A 17,341-nucleotide genomic window follows, 5' to 3' on the forward strand; every position below is an offset into this window, starting at 1 on the left:
TAACAAAGCTTGTACCCAGCATTTTGATGACCCCCCCCCCCATCCCATCATATGATCAGATATATAATAATTGTTACGAGACTGGCTGATAAGTATATCTACACATGTATACTCTGACTTCATTTGCTAGTGTCTCTAGTTTCCGGGATTATGATGTTCTGAATCAAAGTTTGCGGAAGCGGAGAGAATACGAAAGAGGAAATAGATATTGCACAGTTATATGCTAGTTTGCGTAAGTCTGCAAATAGAGAATCACTAAAAAATGTTTTTGTGTCATCATCAAATCACTTAAATGATAGTGGGGATCAAAATTCCATATCATGTCAATTTAGTGAATGTCTTGTCTTATAGAAGCATGGGTCCGTGTCTGTTTTACCCGCCAAAACAGCTTAATCTTGCTGCACTTTTTTTTTCCAAGAGCAAACAAAAATAACGAACAACATACATGTATAAGCATCTCCAATGCAAGAAACCAGTTTCGTCACAAAATGACTTTGAGACAAGTTCCTTAGCTAAAAGGTAATTGGAAATCATTTCAGAAAGAAGGGTTTTTCCTGAATGTAGATCAATGTTCTAGTTATTTCCCAAAGTAAAGGTTGTGCATTTAATATAGATTTTGTTATTATAATATTATTTATTTCTTATTTTTGCTGCTATTAACATTGAGACTTAAATATTCATTAATGAAAAGTATAGCACAGTTGTTATTTACAATATCTCAAACTGACAAACATCAGAGATATATAGGTATACAAACCTTACGGTCTACAAGTACAATTATTTTTACAAGATAACAGGATTCTTTGGTTTTATTTCTAAATGTTTGCTTTGTCATATTGTAAATATTGACGGGTGGTAGTAAAAACAAAATTTACGATTATTAGTCGTATTTGTTGTTTGGTTTATTGCCGCTTAATATAAATTCTTGATTAATAGATTGTTGTTCACTTAGATTTTGGGGGAAAAGAAAATTTGCATGCACTATTTCTGCAAGATACTTGAATTTAAACAATGAGATATATGTAGTTTGTTCCTGTAATGTAGATTTTACTACGTTTGCTGAAAAGTAAAAAGTTTACAAAAGGATTGATTGAATTTTGTTTTCATTCCGTTTTAGAACTTTTCATTCACTGAAAGAAATACCTAGTGAATTTAACTAGTGTGCCTCGTTACGCATTCGTCGTCATTATAGTAATCATTCTGTTTTCTAGCTAAGATAGTGAGTAGTAGGTGAATTCCTACTAACCTAGTGAAAGTTACATATAAATTCTAAATTTACTAATGTTATTTAGTAAATCTACTCAATACCTAGTAAAACAACTTTTAAGGTTGTGATTGAATGGACAGTAAATTTAATAGTCTTAGTGTTTTCTACTAGTTATTTTTTACAGTGTACATTTAGAGACCTCATCGTATTCCGGTGAAGGTCTTAAAATTAATACCGGGGCCCCATCCGAAGAACCCGAAACTTTGGCATCAAAGTGCCCGACCATACGTTCTACCCATTTTTAGCTCTACTGGTCAGAGACCAGAAGAGCTTATGCGATAGTAATGCGTCCGTCGTCCGTCCGTCCGTCCGTCTGTCTGTCTGTCTGTAAACAATTTTTCAAAATGCTACTCCTCCTACAGTTTTGGTCTGATTTCAATATAACTTGGCACACAATTAGATTACACCAAGATACATAACTCTGTGTATCGGTTTTTGATTTCGAAGAACGGTGTTGCCGTGGTTACTAAAAATAGAAATTTCTGTGAAATTCTTTCAAAATGCTACTCCTCCTACAGTTTTGGTCTGATTTCAATATAACATGGCACACAAGTAGACTACACCAAGATACATTATTCTGTATATCGGTTTTTGATTTGATGAACGGTGTTGCCGTGGTTACTAAAAACAGAAATTTCTATAAAATTGTTTCAAAATGCTACTCCTCTTACAGTTTTGGTCTGATTTCAATATAACTTGGCACACAAGTAGATTACACTAAGATACATAATTCTGTATATGGGTTTTTGATTTTGGTGAAAGATGTTGCCGTGTTTACTAAAAATAGTAATTTCTGTGAAATTGTTTCAAAATACTACTCCTCCTACAGTTTTGGTCTTATTTCAATATAACTTGGCACACAAGTAGACTACACTAAGATACATATTTTACAATGCGTTCGCGAAAATCTAATTTCGCGTATCAAAGTATTCCTTACGATTATATAGAGGAATAACAACTATTCGTGAAAATTATGTCTCGCTTACAAAGCTTCAATGACCCCCGAAAATTTAGTGATCCACAGTACATAATTCTGTATATCGGTTTTTGATTTCAATGAACGGTGTTGCTGTGGTTACAAAAAATAGAAATTTCTTGAAATTCTTTCAAAAATCACCTCCAACAGTTTTGGTCCAATTTCAATAAAATTTGGCACACAAGTAGACTACACTAAGGTACATAATTCTGTTTATCAGTTTTTCACTTCAATGAACAGTGTTGCCACGGTTACTAAAAATAGAAATTTCTGTTAAATACTCTCAAAATGCTACTCCAAATACAGTTTTAGTCTGATTATAATATAATGTGGCATGGAAGTAGACTACACTAAGAGCATAAAGAGACTTAATCAAGGATCATTATTCTATTTATTGCTGTTGAAAAGTTTCAAAATAAGTACTTTTCTCTTCCTTTGCTATAAGTACAAACCAGAAGAGCTTCAGTCTCTAAAGAGACTTCTGGTTTAAATCGACTTTGGTCAGTCACAGCCGTGACTCGAACACATGGAGCATATAAAGCTCTCGACAGCCTCGCGCTATACTAAGTACTAGTACTATAGAATATAAATGTTTCTACGTTTGAATTAATATTTTTATGTCCAAGGTACATGTATGCCACACATTTTTTCATTTTCTCTTAAAAAAAATACCCCCCCCCCCCCCAAAAAAAAAAAAAAAAAAATCATAAAAAATAATTAAAAGCTAATAATGGTTTTTCTTTACTGAAACCATTGTTAAAAAGGATGACTTAAAGATCTATAAAATGCAAGTTTGGTGTAGCATTCCTCCTTAATTGACGACGAGAATAAAAAGTAAAAGTGTATTTTTACTATTTTATTTTAAAATATTTATTAGTGGTCAGAATACATTAAAAAGTAAAGTTGAAAATGTTGATAATTTTTTTGATATTGTTATCGGTTATATTTTTATATATAAAAAATTAAATCTTTAAAAATAAGTTTCCTTTAAGAGTTTACTCCCTTTGAATACTTTACTATTAATAACAACGGCCAAATGTAAATGGGGAAATAAAAAAAAAAAAATGGTAGAAGGCATTCTTTTAAAAAAAAAAAAAAAACAGAAAAAAGAATTAATAAAGTATTTTACTTAATCAATTTCTGTGAAATTTATTAAGATTCAATTTACTATCTTTTGCCCTTTCAACGAACGGGTAAAACTGTGCAGCTATTACAATATGAATTTTATGACATTTAAATCATTATAAATAAACATGTTTTCAAGTTATTCAAGAAGAGGGGTGAGGAATAATAAAGTTAAATTAATTTATTTTCAGAATATATCACCAGCTACACAAGGTCCCCTCCCCTTTCTTTTTCTCTTCAAGACTTGCTGGTCAACATTCATATTCAGAAGATAATTCGTTCTTTCATCCTATTTAGAGATTACCTGCTAGAATGAAGTCCCTCGGCAAGGAGGAGTATATACTACATGTATATAGTATTAATTCTAAAGTTTTTCCTCCCCAGGTTGGGGGAGGGATTTACTGAAATTCAAACCTGTTACTTTTTATCAAAGGTACTAATATAAAAGTTTTAGCACAATTATCAATAAAGAAAAAAAATTAATCTTCATCATTGTTATCATAAACAATATAATTATCTTCGTCATTTTCATACGATCATAAGAAAATAACTACGAGTGAGTAAATTAAATAGCAATTAATCACCAAAGTTTATTTTTACCGATATTCATATGGTTGTAGTAAAGATTATTTTTTTCGATGAAAAATCAAAAGCGGAACTATTTTAGGAATTACATTGTTCATGTCATAATTTGTTTCAGTAAACACTCCTAATTAAGATATCTGTAAACACAAAATGAGAAATGTAAAATTTCACTAGCACAGCTATTTTCCCCGACCACGAAATGGGATCCTCCACACAACCTTGAAAATTTGACCTCACGAAAATATTTGAATTCTTTTTGTTATTATTTCACATGGACATGGAAATTAGACCTTCGTCAGAGAGAGTGTACATTTTCTACACGTATAACCAGTTTGAAAAACACTTCATTTGGAATTTTATTAGTCTTATCTTAAAACACAGTACAAGTCATTCTAACATTATGCTATATTGACGAATGTTTAATGAAAAATGCACACATTCAAACAACGGGGAAACAGTACAAATAAAACAAAATGATATACCAATAATATAACAAAACTATTGTTTATTTTAATAAACATTATACCCAATTCCCAAAAGGTGAATCACAGTTTCCTAACTCTGTCTATCACCAGGATTTTTTTTTTCGAAAATGTCATGGAGCAAAGAAGGCACTGAGACTTGATTTAACGTTTTCATTGTTTGCTCCATTAAATGTTGGTTGAACATAGCGCCGATTATTTGAAGTTAGTTTTTGATGGCTTACTTCAAACTGCCTGGCCTTTCCATTCTTTATACTCTGCTCATGAACAGCGTTATTTAAAGCATCAACCTCTGATAATGGCTCTGGCGATTTCTCCTCGAGTTGTCCATTTTCTACTCCGAGAATTTTTTCTAAGCGCCTTTTCTTGTGGTCCGGTAGATCCCCGACAGGAAGCTGTCTTAGAAGCGCTAAGAGCTGTGAGCTTATAGCGTAACTTTCTGTTCCTGTGGAGAAGAACGCAACTTTCGTCGTTTCGATAGATTTTTGAGTAACAGACAAAGGCGGACGAGCAGTCAAAGTCATCTGAGGACTATGTATGTGCGTCGGTGGTGTAACTGCTTGTATGGGTTGTTGCAGGGTTGACTCAACTGTTCTGTGATCATGGTGCTGAGTTTTTACAACGGATCTATGGCCCTGTTGGTGCTGGTGATGTTGTTGATAGCGTATATCCGGTTTTGTTTGCTGGCGCAAAGATGTCTGGATTTTATTTACTGCACCATATCTTGGTGGTTTTAGAGGTTGTGGTGTCACCCATCCAGATTGTCTTCCACTATTGATTTTATTTTCAATAATATGTTGTATTTTGGTGTCTTTTAGATTCACGGAGGTCCTATGCTTGGTGTGACTATCCGGTCTGGAGGTGGGCCTAATGATTTGCCGTGAGTGTTTTGCTTCTGAATCCAATGGCCCTGAGATAGCATATCCTAGCAAACCAGCTGGCATGGAGAGTTTATTTTGATAATCCTTCCTAGCATTCAGTGGTTTGGATACCACGGGCTTGGTTATTTGATTTTGATAATCCTTTTTGACATTCAGGGGTTTGGATGCCACAGGCTTGGTTAATTGATAATCCATTTTGGCATTCTGTGGTTTGGATGCCAAGATTTTGTTCGACCATTGTTTGGAGTTATCTATTGTCTTTAATAATTTTTGATCGTTCCAGGATTTGGAGTGATTTATTGTGTTCTCAATAGTGTTTGGAGAAGTTTTAGTTGAAGGACGCTGCCCTGAAAGTTGTTCGAAACGAGCAATTTTATATGTTGACTGCTTTCCAGCTGATGGGATTGAACGATCCACTTGATTTGGATGTCTTTGAAGCTGGTTGTGATCACTGAAGGATACTCCATTTTGGCTTTCAATGACAAACTGCTTTTTGTAATGCCCTATCTTTCCTGACATGTGGCTAGGAAGAGAACTTTTGTGTTGCCAGTTTGGTGTTGCTGGAGTATAAACAACTATGCGGCTACTTGGTGTGGTTGTTGCAGTGTGACTGACTGATGAATGCCCAGTATGAGGCGGATGAGTGTATTTTGTTGTGAATTTATCATTGATATCAAAATTATGTCCCACGGTTTGGTAGGCCAATGTGCTCTTTCTTGGATTAAAAGAGGTGAGTGATGAACTGCGATAAACATAATCTCGAGATGGGGGTTTCGAAAATTTATTTTCTGATTTCAAATCAGTAAGAGAGTTTTTCAAAGGTAGATATTTTATTCGTGTATTGCTTGAATGTTGATGATGAGTATTTATATTTTTTGTGTATTGGTGTTTAGTGAGAGTATTTTTCACTGATGGCTGTTTTGAAAGGGAAGTTTGCATGGGTTGACGTTGACTAAGAGATGTTAGTTTACTATGAGTTTGATGAGTTGAAGAATGTTGAGCTGCTTTGTTGGTTTCCTGGTGAACTGGAACCCCGAGAGTAGGTTTAATGGTGGGTTTCACAGAATGTGGCACTGTTGTCTTTGGAGAGTGAGTGTGACTACTTAAAGATATTCCAGACAAAGAAAATGTATATGGTCTTTGGCTGCTTTGAGAAGTTTTTAAGTGATGTGAATGAGAAACGCTTGCACTGGTTTTTGGATTAACAGGTTTAATGGAAACGTGACGATGGTAATCCTTCTCTTGAATTTGGTTAGTCAATGTGTTATCAAACCGTTGTTTGTTTTGCTTATCTACGATTTCACTTTTCTTCTCTTTATGAGTGCTCCGTCCAATGAAATCATTCTTTTCAGGAATTTCTAGCACGACGCTATTTTCCACGGTATTGTCTGTCAATTTTACAGGAGCCATCGACATTGATATATCAGGACCTCCACTGAAGCCACTGTCCGGAGCTTCATTTGCAGCCAGGATAAAATTTGTCAAAGACAGCGGGTCTATTTCCTCAAAAACGATACCATTATTAGAACTTTTTTGACCCACAAATGACGTAGCACTTAGTGCCGGTCCCGCCTTGTCTTTTCCAGCTTCTTTCCTCAACACACTATTTGGAGCTGCGGAAATCAAACCAGAGTAACCTGTTTTCACAGGTGAAACATTTGTTGGCTTCGCTTCTATATTATTCATGAACATTGATGCAGGACTGTTAAGGGAAAATGCAAACTTGACTAACGAAGTCGAGTCTTTCATTTGTTTGTGATGCAGAGGAGATAAAGACAAGGTACTACCTGTAAGTTTTGGTGCATGGGACACATCATTATGTTGACTCATTGTAGCTGAAGTCAGTTTATTTTCTGTATATTGAGATTTCGATTGTGCTACTGTTTTACTACTGCTTTGATGAGTTTCAGAGTTTGACTTTTTGGTTGCATCACTCTTGGAGCTTAAGGAAATGGTTTTGTATTCAACGCTTTTGGTGTTTTTGTATGGTTTCATATCTGGCTTGGCTTTTGTTAAGAATCCTGTTTGTGAACCTTGTTTCGGACTTTTTTGTGGCCCAAAGTTTAATTGACTAGATGTGAGACCCATGCCTTTGTTTTGTTTGATATTGCGAACCGTTGGCACAGTTGGAGTAGGGGCACGAATAGGTAATATAACGATCCGTCGAACTGTTCGATAATTTGGTCGCTGGGGTTTTGGAGGTCCTGAAATAGTTATGTGAATCATAAAATTCATGAATAGAAAACAAAAGAATTCATGTAAGTTTTGATTTTTTTTAATAACATAGGTCAAAAATAATGAATATAAACACAAATCGCTTTTACATCATTAATAAAATAGATTCTGATTTCAAAATACAATACTGAATTATATATCATTATGTTGTCATTTACAGTTCATTTACATAATCCTTTTGAACTTCTTTCACAGTTTTTACATAACAAAAATATATCAAATAAAAATGCATGTTGTGGATATTAATAAGCTTCCACCCATTCTTTCTGACATGCGATGCCCAAGACGGAGGTAAACAGCTGGATGTTTTGAGGATTTGTAACACTTTCCCTTGAAGACGAATCATTTATAACCAGAACACCGATTAATAAAGGCTTCACCACCGAATTAAAGATTGTCGAGCTGCTCTAGTGTCTTAAATAGATTAGATAACACAGAATAAGCACACACACAAGTGTTACAACTGCCTACAAATGCAGTTTCAGTGATTAATTGCGCGCATGCGGGCTGCTGGTGACAAAGTGCGTGCGCGGCTATCGTCAGTAATAGTCATGTGATTTGATACCTAATGACAAGGAATTATCCATATATGATGAATCTATGGTCTTCTCATTTCTGATTCGTCGTTGTGAATTATGTTGATGCGCAAGTGATCCTCCAGAGACATCTTTTCTAACCGAAATTCGAACCCCATGACTGTTAGATGTCCTTAGTTTCACAGGTGCTGTCTCCACAAAATTTCTTTTTGTAGGAAGACCAGATGGTGTCCGTTTTGCAGCATATGAAGATTTTCTTTCTGATCCATTCAGGTGAAAAGGTGTATGGTGTGGATTATTTCGGAAAGCAGTACTTAGTGAATTACCAGCAAACAGTTGTTGTTGTTGAAAGGTGTTCCTTGGTGCAAATATTTGATTTACTACCGCTGCAATATTTTGCATTTGGGGCTGAGGGGTGTAATAGACAGGTTTTCTAAAGAATCTTTCTAGTTTTGTCATACCTCTATCGTGTAATGTGTTAGGATGAACAGGGCCTAATGACAAAGAACCTGGGTTAGCAATATCCATTCTGCTTCGTCCAGGATGTGAGTGTGACACAGAGGGAGATCCCAACCCACCAAACAAATCTACAGGGTTACTTCGCTTTTTGTCATATGATAAAGAATGAAGGGGCATATCTATATATATTTGATTATTTGTGTGTGGCATATTGTTTCCTGGGATCATATGGCCACTTAATAGGCTCCTTTTTCGTCGATGCGCCCTAGAAGTCCTTAATGGATTTGTTAGTGATGGTTTAGCACTATCGCCCCAGAAAACTACGGTATTTTGTGAAAGTGAAGGTGATTGTTGTGATCTAGAAGGAGGCCTGGGATTGGAAATCGAGGATCTAGAATTTGGAAGCAAATCAGAAAGCCTCCTGTCACTCACTCTTCCAGTTGCGATTAGCTGCTGTCGCAATCTCCTGATTTCCAAAAGTTTTCTTAGAATAGCACCTTTATCTAAACTCATGCCTCCCATCTTATTAAAATCCGTTTCCGGTCGTTTGGGTCGAGACACAACAAATGTTGAAGAAGCCTTTTGATTTACATTCCTATTCAAAGGTTGAGCAACATTTGTCCTTGAAATTTGAAATTTAGGCAATGATTTGGTCGGGGTGTTTAGTTCTTCTGTCTTGAGATTTGACTGTTTTTGAGAGAAAGACCCTATTTGCTGTGACTTAACAATTGATGGCTGATTGTTAGGATGCAGTTGAAGAGGAGGTACATTAGAAGTGTGTTCATTCTTTGATACAATTCTATTTATGTTTTTATCATTAAAAGAACTTTTTATGTCTACAATATTGGTTGGTGCGATTGATAAATTATTGATGTCTCCAGTACTGGCCTTTTTAATTTCCTTTTGCTGTCTCAGCGCCGGAGCAGAATTTGAAAAGACTACTGCACTATCTTGACCTTGAATTAATTTTGAAGATGCATGGGGGATTTCCTGTACTGTATTATCAATACTTGTTTGTAATGCCTGTTGGACATTTCCAATGGTTTTAGAATCAGAAAATGGTGATTCAATGACCACACCTGGAAGAGAGAGTTTAATGTTCGGGTTCTCTTTAACTAAAGTTGGAACTCTCTCACTTACTGGGGGTTGGGGTGGTGTAATAAACTGATTTTCCTCTACGTTATTTGTTTTAGATTGTTCGTTTGTTTTTGTAACTCTTGAATCAAATGATAGTGGTGGTGGGGGAGGCGGTGGAACAAACTGGTTTTTACCACCATGATGTACTTCAATGTTTGAAGCTGATTGTGTGTTTGTATCAGAAACACTTGTTAATGCTGTCTTCTCCAAGTCGGGAAGGGATTTTGATAAAGGCTTATCAAAGATGTTTTTTGCCGAAGGCTTAAAAACGTTGACTGTATTTGACGAAAGCTCTTGAGAAGCTGAAAGTAGATGACCTTGGTTATTTTCTTGTTTTTTATCGAAGGAAATGTCCTTATTTAGGGGAATAACTGTGTTATCTGTGTTTGTGTGTGTGTTTATTTGATTGAATACAGATATATCACTAGCTTTTGGAACAGATTCATCAACACTGGGTCCCTGCTTTTGCGTTAATTCTTTGATTGAATTACTTTCAATTGAGGTAGTGTCAATTGGTGTTTTATTTACACCTTTGAAAAACGTGTTTTTGGTTTCATGTTGAAATAGTGGGATGACGTTGTTGTCTGTAATTGAATTGTGTTTCTGAGATTCATTTTGAAGTTGATCAGTTTGTTTTGAAGGAATGCTTTTGTAGGGAGACTCATCCAGATTGGCTTCAACAGCATTATTTATATCTGAGTGACCATTAATGGATGTATCAAGGTTATTTGATGATACTTTGGTTACTTCCGGTATTGTATTTAGTTCAGATCTTACTGACGCGACAGGAACATAGGGATCGTTAGATATTTGTTCGTCAAAAATTTGTACAGCGGCTGGTGTAGTAGTATAAACTGATTGTTTCAAAACAGATTCAGTAACTTTATTTTCGACTTCCGGTATAGGAATACCGGGGAGGGTCTTTGGAGTTTCTAAACTTATGGGAACACCACCAGGTGAAACCCAGTTTGTTACTTCTACGTTATTTTCTACATGTGGAATGTCTGTGCTTTCTTCAACTATCTGTGCATTTTCTGTTTGTGATATTTTATCTTTCTTTCTTTCAAATGTTTGTTTTTCTTTCAAAGAGGGATCTTCAATGGTCGGGGGCAAGAATGTTGCATAAATATGCTTAGGAGCCTCTTTAATCATGCTGTCAAGCGCATTTGTTTGTGATTCCTTTACTGCTTTTGACTCAAGTGCTTGTTTAAAGTCTGCGTTGCCTGTCTCAATATCTGACTTTTTAGTGTTAATAGCTTCTGTTTTAGTATCTGTATTCGTAATTTCCGAATTTAGTTTTGAAATTTCCTTTGTGTTCTGTTCTTGGATGTCTTTAACCGGTTGTGAAGAAAGTGGAAATGTTATTGTAGCATTTGATTTAAAAGAATTATGGAAAGAGGAACTTTTCATTTCACTATTTTCAACAACTGTTTGCTCAGGTTTAATAAAGGATGCTTTTGGGCTTGTTTTGAAATGACTTTTCGCCTGTGGTGAATCAGAAATATATGTATCTGGAATAAATTAAAAGCATCTTAGAAACATTCTTATAAGTAACATGATTACCATATTAAGAGGACAAATTATCTCAGAAAAAGTATTTAAGATGTGCTTATAGTTCCAATCTTCAGTATTAAATTCATATGCCATTTTGCTTAAATATTTGATTTACCTTTGCTGTTTTCTAATATATAGTGGCTGCCATCCTTTGGTTTCTTTTCAATTTTCTGCTTAATAACATCATTTTCCATCATATTAGGATTAGCAAGTTCCGCAGTGGAAGACAGCGGAATGTTTCTTTGCAGAGACTTGGTTCCAACTTGATCAATCGGTACATTGTGAAATCCGGAAGAAACTGAGTATTGTACTTTAGTTTCCACATGCGGTTGCACTTGCTTTGCTTTCATAGCATTTTTATATCTCCTGACCCATTTTATGAGAAGGTTTTTTGCTTTCGATGATACTTGTAACTTTTTACTTCCAGATCTAGATGCAAGCCGTTGAATCACCATGATAATCTTTTTCACACGACTAGATTCATCTTGTGTCATTTCAACCGATGGAATTACTGATGGAGCTACGGGTGGTGACAAATTTGATATTCCCGTATTGACAGGTGCACTGTTATAATTGTTTGTGTGTAAAACACTTTGCGTTTTGTCTGTGTTAAGAGAGTGGCCATGTAAATTAAGTTTGGGTGAAGAAAGACCCGCTGGATTTGTAGGTTTTACTGAAACCTGTGCTTCTGCTACTACTGAAGATTGTTGGAAATTTGGTGAAGAAAGGCTGAGTGGCTTTTCCATATCTGAGGCATATGCAACTGCTTTCACAGCAGGTTTTGTTTGTACAATAGCAACACTTGAACTTGAAGAGGATGGGGAGCCTAGACCAGATAAGGAGGTTTTAACAATTTCTTTCTTGTTTGTCCTCACAGTATTTTGTCTGTCTCGAAGCTTTTTAAAATTGTGTAAACGTTGTCGAAGAATTTTTAATCTTTGGAAAAGCGCTTGGGTTCTTAACTTAACTGGGATACGATTAATATTCAGTTTCAATTCTGGAGAAATTCTAGTATCGACAGCTACATCATTTCCGTTTGCCGTAGGGATAACTTGTACGTCACTTTCTACTTTTGTTGTAACGGGAGGTTGAGGCTGTATTTTTTGCACCTTTGCTACTGGTTGAATTTGCTTTGGAGGAGGTGTTATTTTTGTTACTTTCACAACAGGTGGTTGATACACCACTGGTATTTTTTGTTTGGGAGGTTCTTTTGGTTCGGGTGCTTTCACGACCTCTGGTTTCTTTGGTGCTTTTTTAATTGACACTAAATGACCATCAGTAATAGATGGAATGTTTTTCTCTTTGTTCTTTTCGACTTTAACTGTTGTAGTTGCTTTAGTTGTTGTGGGTATTTCCTTGGCTTTAGTTTTGCTGATTTTGCTTTTCTTTCCGACTACGTCCTTCATTATGTCACGTATAACCGTCATAGTTATAGCTTTGTTTGACTTTTTATGCTTGCGTAGTCGACTCACGAGCTTCACAAGCTGGCTTCTGGACAAAGGTAGCCTCCGTAACTTTCTGAGAACTTTTTGGAGAGCTAAGCGGCGTGAGTATTCTTTTCTTCGATCATCGTCGTCGTCATTATCGTCACTCTCATTGCTGTCAGCCTGTCGTCTGCTGGTGTCTCTCCTCTCGCGTCCGTACACGGAAACCTGTGAGAATCCTTCTTCACATGACGCTATCAACAAACCTGAAATATGAAACATAATGTATATCCTGACCTTTTTTCTTACATTTTGGTAATACATGTGCTATGAATACAGATATTTTCGAGGACTCCTATTCATTATTTTTGCGTTTTCTTGACACAATTAATTACCCTGGCTGTTAGCAATTTTTTTTCAAGGTTAAGATTTTCTGTCAAAAGTACAAGAAGTGAATGCCATATAGATCATCACATTATATGAATTTCTCACAATATGAGCAAAATGTTTTCAAATGGACATCTTTCTTCTTTATAAACAGTTTATAATGTGATATGAGACCATTAATCAAGAAAAACGAAATATCCTGGTGCCTGATTTACATGTACTTCCAAAGCAATTTTTCATATTACAACTTTAAGATGTGAAATGAGTTTCTTTATCAATTATTTGACTGTTCTTTGTTTTTGATCATATGCAATTCTATATTTATGAATTCTAATATTAAAAGTGTTTATTGTTTATGTCAACCAACCCAGGCGCGAAATTCATTTAGCATACCAATTATCATAAAACATGACCTGATGGTAGCAAAATGAATTTCTTACTAATTGGTATTCGGTTTTAGTTAATTAAGTTGGATAGAACTTGTCACTATTTTAATTGATCGATTGTCAACATAATCCATTCTTTTATTCTTTTTCAAAAGAAACAATTTACAAAAAGTATAAAATTATAAATCATGGAGCTATAAATTGAAAAAAGAAAACTCCTCTTTTAAAGTGACATTTGTAGGTAATATTATTTTTTAATGAATTATTTGCGGTAAGAACTAACTTACATTATGTCAGGTGGTTTTTTTTGGGAGGAAAAATAGTTATGATAAACTTAAGACAGACGTGATATATTGGGAGGTTGAAATTCAAAACCTAATAAAAAATGTGTATCTTTGGATTAACGGTCAATGGTATACAACTGTACCTCTATATGTTGAACCTATTTCTGGCAACCTGTAATACATATGGTCATGAAAATAAGAATGTCCTGGCAAAAATCTCATTATTAATTTAATATGAAATAAATTTCGATAAGCAAATTCTATTTCACATTAGTGCAGTTCAAATCAATCAATCAACCAATCCGAAAATGATAAAATAATCTTGACAAACATCGCACTTAAGAAACTGTAGAAATATTTAAAAAATGACATATTGAGATTAGAAGTGGGGAAAATTCCCTATTGATGATTTTGATAGACAGAGACCGTCGAATGCAACAATTTAAAAACATAACAATGCTTTGAACAGAACCAGTTACCTGTAAACATTAATTCTCAGTCAGCTCACGTGCATTAGAACCTGAGGCTTACATTTTTAATTGATGTTCAATTTTATTTTAATTTAATTAATGATTCTATATCGAAAGCTTGGCATTTATTTGTGGTCTATAATAGAAAAGCTCTTTTCCTTGTATCCTATGATCAAATTCTAAACACGTCTTTGACGGAAACGATAAAAAATTCTGTTTGAAAGAGGCCTGACAAGAAATGTGACAATCTAATAATCATAATAATTATAGAATGACTGCACACCTTAAAACGCCTTTTGTGGCTTTTTACTCTAGGATTTCACACAAATGAGAGGCGTGTTATATGGGCATTTGGTTTCTTTAAACAATAGGGGGTTTAATTTTTAAGCCACAATTAAAAACATTACTCATATTAAAAAAAAAATCATTACATGTATATTTTTTAAGACGTGCATGGTTTTACGTGCTATTTTGAATGCATACACATGTACGTATATCATGTAATAGATTAAATGATATTATTTTGTTGTTTTATCATATATAATGTTTTCTGTGGCATATATTAATAATTCTAATTGATACATAACTATAAAGATCACCAACAGTGTTCGACTCATATGAACTCCTTATTTTGCTTTTCTCTTACTTTTGTTAATTAAACATTTCCTAGATAATTCAAAGTTAACTAATTAAGCTGCGTATGTCTATGGCACGCAAAATTCACAAAAATGAGATAAACCTAGTTTCACATTTGATAAACTTGGTTTATCGACTGTAAACTATAGTTTACAAACCGTAAACTATAGTTAACGATCCGTTAAGTATAGTTAACGATTCGTTAAGTATAGTTTTCATCTGTAAAACTATATTTAACGGTTGTTAACTATAGTTTACGAATGATATTAAGTTTATTGTCTGTAATAATCGTTAACAATAGATTTTGTTGAGAAACATATATATATTTAAACTATAGTTAAGAGTTGTTAATCATATTCACAAATCGTGAAACTATATTTATCAGATCGTTAACTATAGTTAACGGTTTGTAAACCATAGTTTACAAATCGTGAAACTGTATTTATCAGATAATCTATGTTTTGCAATCGCAAATGATAGTTTTCGGTGTTAAGTATAGTTTACGGTTGTGAAACATAGATTATCACGTTAACTATGGTTTACAGATGTAAAATATAGATTAACGTTGTTAACTATAGTTTACAGTCCGTAAACTATGGTTTACAACCGATAAACCTAGTTTATCGATTGTGAAACTATGATTATCTCATTTTTGTGAATTTGGCGTGCCATATATGTCATCTAGAGGGTTTAAATGTTAACGACTGTTCAGGCAAATACAACTATAAATAATATATTTTTTAAAAAAAACTTGTTTACAAAAATGGGCAACGTAGCGTTTTAACCTTACTTTTGTGGTAAAGCTTGAAAACAAACTTATAATAATGAAACTTATAATGAAATCATAGACGGGTCGCCGAAGAAACTTGCTATTGACATCGGCTTTTGAGAACAACGGGATTTGCTTTAGTACCACCTGGTTAATTCAAATAAAAAAAAAAGACGAGTTACGTACTTATCCTAGATATATAAGAGAAGTCCTTTCCGGAATTTAATATATAAACAATACAATTCGTTAGTATTGTTTTAACTTGTATGATAATAGCTAAATTCACCACGGAAAAAAAGAAACTTTTATTACATGTATATTTCATCATTTTAAAAAGGTTGTTTACCCTCGCCGAATTTTCTTTGGTTAAAAACAATTTGTAACAGAAAAGAATTCTAATAATTATAAAGTATCCTGATCGGTAGACACTTCTGATTAGATAAATAAAAAAGAAATGAAGTATTCATAGTCTGTAAGCAAATAATAATTGTATGAAATTGGATAAAATGACAAAGAAATAAAATATACAGATAATTGCCTAAAGTGCTTCATTCAAATCTTTGATAATTTTTTTCTTTAAATTATAAAAAGTTAAGTGAAATTAATAAATATATATATATATCTTTTAAAAACTAAAAAAAAAGTGTAGCTATTTATCACCAAAAAATACTTACATGAAAATAGGCATCCTAAAGAAAAGATTAAGGTAATCCGAAACTTCATATTGATAAGAGCGAAAGGAGGAGTGTGTCGAAATCCTAACGCTCACACCGCATACCTGTATATGTCGAAGAAAAGATCAAAATTACATTAATATTAATGACGACATTAATTAATCCCCGACTGTCAGAAATATGTTATATCATTAACATCGAGTGCACGAGGATCCTTCATTAGCATATTTCAATTATTTTAATGATCATATCTAATCGCTTTGTAATAAATGGCGGGTCCACATAAAAAAATTAGGAAAGCATGACATTTCACGACAAAGTAAAACAGAATGAACCTTTAAACCTGTAAATTAAGAGGACGATTTGTATATTCTGTTAATTTTATGCTTTTGAGATGGTTAAAAAATCATTAATTTTTTGCTCACCAAAAATTAAATCGAGCGTAAAAGAAGATAATTTCTTCCTGCAAATTTAGCTGCATTTCCTTCTACTGAAATGACGTAACAGGGTCTGTTATAATTTGAACTAATCATTAATGGACATTTATGACTATATATAAATGATCATATACAAAGACAAAATTATTAATGTCTATAGTGCTTTACAATTAGCTTCAACTCTCTCCTAAATTTAGTGTTTCTATATATTGTTATAATAATATTTATAGCTTCCTTGATAGGTTTTAAGTGAACAACAGTGATTTGTAACCTGCTATTGTCATAATTGTTGTTTTGTGCAGATGGTTTCATACAGATGGAGATACAGCGAACCTTTAAGCTCCGTCTGACAGGCCATTCACATTTACCTATACTATGTCCAACTAGAACAAGGAAATTATTTATTTTATTTAATATAAGTACACACAAGGAATTGTCGACGGATTTTTCCGATCAAGACAAGAAGCACACGGCAGCTGTGAACGGTCTACAGGGGATGCTCCCTCCTCCATGACACCTGATCCCACCCCTGATGTTTTGGAGGTCCGTATTTGCTTTGCTACAATTTTGTATTCTTATATGAATTTTGAGCTTTAATACTGTTCGTTATCTCCATATATTTCATTTTAATTATACA

At 34.0% G+C, this 17,341-nt stretch overlaps 1 protein-coding gene across 1 annotated transcript; it reads right to left on the reverse strand.

Annotated features, from left to right (window-relative positions):
• Nucleotides 1-4,300: 4,300 nt before the first annotated feature.
• Nucleotides 4,301-16,373, reverse strand: LOC134264964 (uncharacterized). The gene is made up of 4 exons (XM_062747209.1): nucleotides 16,268-16,373; nucleotides 11,353-12,927; nucleotides 8,117-11,194; nucleotides 4,301-7,520 (listed from the first exon to the last, which is right to left on the reverse strand). The coding sequence occupies exons 1-4, from the start codon at nucleotides 16,314-16,316 to the stop codon at nucleotides 4,549-4,551; spliced, it is 7,674 nt and encodes a 2,557-aa protein (XP_062603193.1). The 5' UTR covers nucleotides 16,317-16,373; the 3' UTR covers nucleotides 4,301-4,548.
• Between the last annotated feature and the right edge of the window lie 968 nt (nucleotides 16,374-17,341).

The sequence above is a fragment of the Saccostrea cucullata genome, unplaced genomic scaffold (genome assembly GCF_032062105.1).
Source record: "Saccostrea cucullata isolate Sc308-1 unplaced genomic scaffold, CSIRO_AGI_Scuc_v1 ctg328, whole genome shotgun sequence".
Classification (NCBI taxonomy): Eukaryota; Metazoa; Mollusca; class Bivalvia; order Ostreida; family Ostreidae; genus Saccostrea; species Saccostrea cuccullata.